We start from the raw sequence: 8059 nt of genomic DNA, 5'->3' as shown, positions 1-8059 counted from the left end.
GGGAAATAGCTGTCGATCACGAGTCCAACACGTGATCCAAAGACCAAAGGTGAATACACACACACACACACACACACACACACACACACACACACACACACACACACACACACACACACACACACAAACACACACACACACATCATGAAATAACGTGACCGTTCGGTAGAGTACTCACCGGTCCTTCGTAGGTGACCTGATATGGGTGCAGTTGATATCCCGTCTGAGGCTCCTGTTCATCCTGTTCAGTGTCCACCGAGATCCAGAGACGAGGAGGATAGAAAGAGTAAAATTACCAAAGGTTCACTATTAGTCATCACTTTCTCGATCACGTCTCCTTCACCTCTCACATTTGGCTTCAACGGGTCTGAGACAAGACGGAGGACAACTCGCTCCATCATTGCAAGACTGTCGTAACTCAAATTTCGTGATTTTTCAGGAGAAGCATTTTAAAGTATCTAAATTCTATAACTTTAATAATTTTACCCTAAGCAATAAAACTTACCATCTTGATTAGGTAAATAGGACTCCACTTAGACTTACGACTTTATTACCAAAAGACGCAGAATTATTCGGCGTCCTTATAAACCATTGTAACTCTATACTTGAAATTTTTGAGTTACGACAGTCTTGCAATGATGGAGCGAACTGTCCAGGTCTCGTTCGAATATCGTCAGTATTACAATTACCCAAGAGTGTACATAAGTAGTTACATTTAACTTTTTGTGGGTTTCTAAAATAGTAGATAGATAAAGAAATAAGTACCGTATATAAACAAATTAATAAACATAGATGAATTAATAGATATACAGAGAAGTTACTGTCTTGAGTGTGTCATGGTTATCATTATGCTATTGACTAGAATTTCAACGGTGACACTTCTTGAGTGGTTTGTTTTCTTCAGAAATAACTTATCTCGATCTTTAGAAAGCTTGTGATATATCTCACAATTAATAATGATAATGATGATGATGATGGTGGTGATGATGATTGATGATTGATGATCGATGATTGATGATGATTGATGATGATGATATAATAATGATAATAATAATGATAGTAATAATAATAATAATAATGATAATAATAATAATAAAATAATAACAAAATAATAATAATGACGTAGAGGTTGGAATATACAGAACTCAAAATAAACTTCCTAGCATGGATAAAGTACTCTCTAGGGTGATTTGTGAGGACAATAGTGAAAGGCGAGTCGGTTTATAAGCGATTAAAGGTGTACCCAAAGACTAGGTACTGGCACCTGTATTATCCCTGATGTACTACTTCGATATGATAAGTAGACACCAAAGTCATGAAGTAGATTAAATAAATAAACAGATGAATAAATAAATGACCAAATATATAGAATATGTTAATAACTAATATGTTAATAACTACACAAAATGGAAAATATATACCATTATATTTAGATAAAAAAAAAACCCTAAATGTTACAGGCTGTTCTAGATTATGTATATGACTAGAACCAAGGGTCAGTAAAACGAAACCCAATGACAAAGTAATGGAAAAGAAATAAGAAATTATTCCAACGGCACATTTTTTAATGTAGTATGGACTCTTTGTCATGCACAGTGCGAACGATCGTAGCGTCCCTACCTGTGCAGTTATACAACAGGAAAGTATTGCCAAAACAACGAGTCGCATCATCATGGTCGTTTTCGTAGTTCCAATCACTGTTACCTTCCTGCCAACAGATATCACTTTTAAACATATATATGTTGCTTTTGCACGCATTTTGTGAATAACAGTACATTAGAATATATACATATACGGTCAGAATTTGCTATTCTATTTCTACACTAAAACATCTGATCATTTCAAAGATGGTATGGCACAAATTAAAATTATTCGCATTGTCTTGTGATATTCACAAACGACACTGGAGAAACATAAGAAAATAAACACATTATCTGCCACAGACAACACAAATTTTACTTCATTTGAATAATAATAATAATAATGATAACAATAATAATAACAATAATAATAACAATAATAATAACAATAATAATAACTAATAATAATAATAATGATAATAGTAATAATAACAACAACAACAACAACAACAACAACAACAAAAACAACGCGGAAACATTGAATGATGAGTACAAGACTTACCTCGTGCGTACGAACCCTTCGGAGGGTACGTCTTCAGTGCGGGGAACAGATCTGACGCTTGAGTTTATCAACTTGTGTGTGTGTGTGTGTGTGTTCGTTTGTTGACTCCTGTGTCGTGTTTTTTGTTCCCCTCCAAAACGGGGAATTCCTGACTCGCGAGGAATACAATGGACTTGGGTAGGGTGAGCATATTGCATCACTATTATTCAATAATTACTTCTATCAACCTTAGTATATTTACTGTCAGCAACGAACGCTTCACGTTTTCACTCGTACAAAACGAAAGACGAAAAAAAGAGAAGAATTATCCTACAAATTGTCAAACTATTTCTCTTCACAGCTGACCTCGCTTTGTGCAAGTGACAAATGACGAACTTTTCCTCCTAACTCTTCAATTTGCTTCCGTGTTGGTAGGTCCCAACCCTGTGGATGTAGATATTCATTTTCTTCAAATGTATTGATATCGCGTGGTGGTGAAGCGGAGGGGATTAACCATCTACGACTACCGGGCATTCCTGTGGAAGAACTGTGCCTCGCTGCACATTGCTTTTGGTCTAAGACGTGTAGCAGGATACAAGGTGATCCTGAAATCCCATCTCACACCCAGATAGTAAGAGTGGTCGAGTATTTTTTTTTCTTCGATGTTCCTTTGGGCCCTACGCATTTGCAGCCCAGAGTACATCGATGATGAAATAAGATGTATTTACGATATTGGTACTAAGCTGCAATACCACACACATGTTCTTGATACAACTTATAATCGTACAAAAACGACATTTCATAACCTTAGGTCAACCCAAGAAAACCTGAAAAACATTCCAAATATTTTACGCTATTTCAACATTAATGTAGTTTTTAATAATAAGAATACTGTAAGACAATTGTTCATAAATAATTTTGTAAATAGTGATCAAGAGTGTGTACAATATATCTTGTAAATTTTGTGATCAGTTTTATGTTGGTCAGACTGCTAAAACACTCAAACCATATATACGCATATATATATATATATATATATTACATACATACATATATATATGTATATATATATACATATTACAAAGGATTACAAAGGCGGAGCATGCCGACAGGAGACCTCTTGATCCATATCTAGGTCGGATGCAAAAAAAAAAAAAAAAAAAAAAAAAAAAAAAAAAAACATAATAATAAATTAAAACTATAATAATGTAAAAATAACAAATAAAATACATAAATAAATGCATAGGTATAGTTGAATAACAAACAAAAAGGTAAATAGTAAATGATTATAAATTGACATATAACTAATAATAAATGAAAATCAGACAGACAAATTATAACAAAACAAAAACAAATAATATAACATAAATTATAATCATTACAGCATCTTACTTAGGTATTTATCTAAATGATTCTTAAAGCTTTGAACTGAACTACATTGCACTACCTGTGCAGGAAGTTTATTCCATTCATTAACTACACGGTTGGCAAAGTTGTTTCTACCTACTTCCAAATTGAATCTATTTCCGGATAGTTTGAGACCATTGTTTCTTGTCTGATTCTCATTCAATGTGAAAATTTGGTCACTTTTGATGTTGTCAATTCCCTTTAAAATCTTAAAGACCTGTATCAAGTCACCTCTGAGTCTACGCTTTTTTAGGGAAAACAGATTCATGTGCTTAAGTCGATTTTCGTATGATTTATTTTTGATATTTGGAATCAGTTTTGTGGCTCGCCGTTGTACTTTTTCCAGTCTGTCAATGTCTTTAATGAGATTCGGTGACCATGCGGAAACAGCATATTCCAAATGTGGACGAACTAACGATTTATATAGCTTGTTAATGAGTGATGGACTTTTGAAATCAAAAGATCGCGCAATCAATCCCAGAATCTTATTTGCTTTCTCAGAGGCTGAAATACACTGCTTGGATGATTTGAGGTCGTTACTGATAATTACGCCGAGATCTTTTTCACTATCCACTTTTGTTAACGAATTTCCAAATAACTTGTAATCGTACTTACTGTTATTTTTACCTATGTGCATTACCTTGCATTTACTTGTGTTAAATTTCATTAGCCACTTTTCAGACCATTGCTGTAATTGATCTAAATCTTCTTGAATATCTAATTGGTTTGAGTGATCATTTGCCACTCCGCACAGTTTTGTATCATCAGCAAATTTGGAAACAGTAGATTTTAGTCCATTGTCTATATCATTTATATATACTATGAATAGAAGTGGCCCAAGAACGGAACCCTGAGGAACTCCACTTGCAACATTTTTCCATCCAGAAGTTTTTCCATTTAAAACAACTCTCTGTTTTCGACCTTTCAACCAATTACTAGTCCAACCTAATAGGCTACCACTTATTCCATGCAAAGCTAATTTAGTAAGTAGTCTATCGTGTGGGACGGTATCAAAAGCTTTTGCAAAGTCTAGATATATTAAATTTATATTGTTTCTTTTGTCATAATTCGAGATAACTGTGTTGTAGAATTCGAGTAAGTTAGTCACGCAAGAACGTTTCCGTCTGAAACCATGCTGGCTATCATTTATCAAACGGTTACTTTCTAAATGATATTCGATATCATCTCTGATGATAGTTTCCATTATTTTTCCTACGATCGAAGTCAAACTTATAGGCCTATAGTTATTTGGTTTCTTTTTGTCACCTTTTTTGAATATGGGAGTAACGTTAGCTAGCTTCCATTCTCTTGGGACATCTCCGGATATGATGGATTTCTTGAAAATAATTTCTAATGGAACAACAATCTCATTTTTCATTTCCTTTAAGATTCTTGGATGCCAACCGTCAGGCCCTGGTGTTTTATTAACTTTGAGTTTGTCTATACACCTTTTAATTTTTTCTTTTGTTATATTTACCGTAGTGAGTAAGTTTACCCCAGACTTTTGACAGGTTTCAGTTTGGAATTCAATTTGAGGTGTTTCGTTTACGAATACCGAGCTAAAATAATTGTTTAAGATATTACACATTCCTTCATTTGAATATTCAAGTTGACCGTCAGCAGATAATAGTGGACCAATGTGATTCCTAACAACCTTTTTATCTCTAATGTAACTATAGAATTCTTTGGGATTCTCTTTGGATTTATCAGCGATGTTCATTTCGTATTGTCGTTTTCTTTTTCTTATTGTCTTTTTTAAATCTCTCTGTATTGATACATAACTTTCATAGTCATTAGATGCACCCGAGCACTTATATTTCTTATAAGCCTGTCTCTTTTTAGCAATACTTTTTTCAGTTTCTTTGTCGAGCCACTTTGGGCGAGCCTGATTTGGGGGACGTCTGTCCTTAAAAGGAATGTAAGTTTGAATCATCTTAGTGAGCGTATTTTGAAATATTTCCCACATCTGATCTACAGGCCTTTCGTTTAATTTTGCCTCCCAATCTGTAAGCTGAAGCTCCTGACGTAGTTCTATGAACTGAGCTTTACTGAAATCGGGTATTTTAGAAGCACAAGTATCTATTCTAAAATTGTTTAGGAGTTTGAATCTGACTAAATTGTGATCGCTATTTGCAACAGATTCACCGACTTCTACATCAGTTACCATGCTTTCGCGGCTAGTGATCAATAAATCGAGCAAGTTTCCATATCTTGTGGGCTCTTTTACATGCTGAATTAAGTAATTGTCACCAAGAAAATCAATCAAGCGACTACCTATATGGCCATGTTCAAGGGTCATCCAATCAATGTCAGTAAAATTGAAATCACCCATTATCAATAAATCCCGGTTGCAGAAACTAGACAGTTCTTGAAATAACAGTTTGTCGTCTGCTAATGATAATGTCTTTGGCCTATATATTACACCTATATTCATTTTTTGTCCATTTGTTAGGGTTAACTCAACCCACAAACTGTCATATGCATCCTGTTTCACTTTCTCTAAAACACAAGCATGCAATATTAAATTCAGCTTCGAACTCTGTACCAGCCTGTATTTCTTGAAATTTGTTCCTCACGGGGGTGTATATATAATGATTGATGCCCATGACTTTGTTCCATTTCGATGTGGTCACTTCAAAAGATTTGCAGCTTCCGTCGAGATATTGCTTCTATAGAAATATCAAACCCTTCTAAAAGCAATGACAAAGTATCATCGGTTGGGTTGATAATTATATTCTGTAGCCAACATCCAAACCTGATTCATAACACAGCAGAACTATGTCAATATACCTTACTTTTTAAATATTTTTAAAGAATAGATAAACGAAGAAAAACAATCCAAGGTGGCATAATATATAATACGCTTGGAGAAATCTTACTCCGTCAGTTCATGGAACACAGGAAAGGACGGCGTATCCTTGGAAATATTCAATCTGGTGAGACCCCTTCAATTCAATACGATCATCATTTGAACTGGAAAAGAATAACACTGATAGAAAGGTCGACAGGTGTAAGGTATTATTAGTCGATACGGTATGAACCCTTCAATATGTTGACAACCCCTAACATAAGTAGAATTATCTTCTGTAAATACTTCACACCGACATGTGTACAAAGGCGTTACCACATTGAAGACTTACTCTAACGTCGTCGATGACATCAAGTCGCTCTCGACTGCCATCTATTTTTTTCGTAGTTAACTCTTGGTGTGACTTCGGGTTAATGGTGATAAAAAATCTTCCAGGAAATTTTTGTTGCACTCTGTTCTAGTGACACAGTGCAACAATAGCAAGCTTTTCCATAATAATGAAAAAAAAATCGTATGGCCCTATTCGGAATACAAATATTAAATACATTTTGTTCGTTCATTTAACCTAGTCGTATTCGACTTCAACAAGCATAACAATTCAGGTTTAATGTAGTTATGATTTGACTGGAGGAAGTGAGGATGGATGGAAAAGATGGGAGACAGGGTTGGTGAAAGAGTATTGGGATAGTTTGAACACTTGAAAAGGATGAGTGAAGGAAGATAATAAAGTGTAGAAGGTAGAGATGGAAGGAGTGAACATGAGGGGGTAATCGAAGATGAGATGGATGGATGAGGATAAAAAGGGCGTTGAGTAAGAAGGGAATGTTTGTTGAAGGAAGTGGAGAAGGCAGGAGACTGGTGAGTGGAGAATAGCAGTGTATGGATGATACTGCGATGCACGGAAGAGGGTAGAAGATAGGGTGGTTTAAGGAGTAGTTATGTGTGAATGATATATTGACACAACCCAGATGGATTTCTCCGCCTTCAATGTTTCTGCATGAGAGGACGGAGAGGGGGAGGGTGTCGTCAATTAAACCAAGCGGCCTTACTGTGGATGTGCTGCGTCTTGCTGCATTGCTTCTGACCCAGGACGATGGGTCAGATGGTTCTAGGACAGTTTGATACTGGACACTTTGATACCGGACATTATGATACCGGGCATTTCGCTACCGGACATTTTGTGACTAGGATTTTTCACTACCGGGCATTTCGATACCACTATATATATATATATATATATATATACATATATATATACATATATATATACATATATATATATACATATATATATATATATAAGGCATGAAACCAATTTATGTATTAAAATTAAGGAGTTAAAAGTTCAAATTAAAAAACTATAAACAGACTAAAAAAAATTATTTTGTAAAAAACATATTACAAGTCTAATTAAAAAAAAAAGACGAGCAACAATATTATCTAGTTAAAAAATTTTAATGTTATGAGCAGTGCCACGAAGATATAAAAACCAAATTATGTAATAAAAGTAAGGAGTTAAAAGTACAAATTGAAAAAATATAAACGTATTACAAGTATAATTAAAAAAAAAAAAAACAAGCAACAATATTATCTAGTTAATTTTTTTTAATTTTATTAGCAATGCCACGAAGATATTGGATTTCATTTGAAGGATCATACTGTTCCAACAATTTTTTATACGATGATTGGCGTCCCTGTATTTTTTCTTTGAGGGTACGCTGT

General features: G+C 34.5%; 1 protein-coding gene across 1 annotated transcript in view; it reads right to left on the bottom strand.

The window, feature by feature from the left end:
- The window catches only part of LOC143035950 (heme-binding protein 2-like), a 10055-nt gene extending 7844 nt beyond the window's left edge, over positions 1–2211 (bottom strand). Inside the window, exons 1-3 of the mRNA XM_076203199.1 lie at positions 2143–2211; positions 1621–1708; positions 179–241 (exon numbers count right to left, since the gene is read on the bottom strand). Coding sequence (XP_076059314.1) covers positions 179–241; positions 1621–1674 — 117 coding nt within the window. The 5' untranslated portion in view covers positions 1675–1708; positions 2143–2211. The remainder of the gene's footprint in view (positions 1–178; positions 242–1620; positions 1709–2142) is intronic.
- Positions 2212–8059: the final 5848 nt, after the last annotated feature.

Source organism: Oratosquilla oratoria, chromosome 19 (assembly GCF_046742065.1).
Source record: "Oratosquilla oratoria isolate Oo_2021 chromosome 19, ASM4674206v1, whole genome shotgun sequence".
Classification (NCBI taxonomy): domain Eukaryota; kingdom Metazoa; phylum Arthropoda; class Malacostraca; order Stomatopoda; family Squillidae; genus Oratosquilla; species Oratosquilla oratoria.
This window is presented reverse-complemented; position numbering and strand designations above follow the sequence as displayed.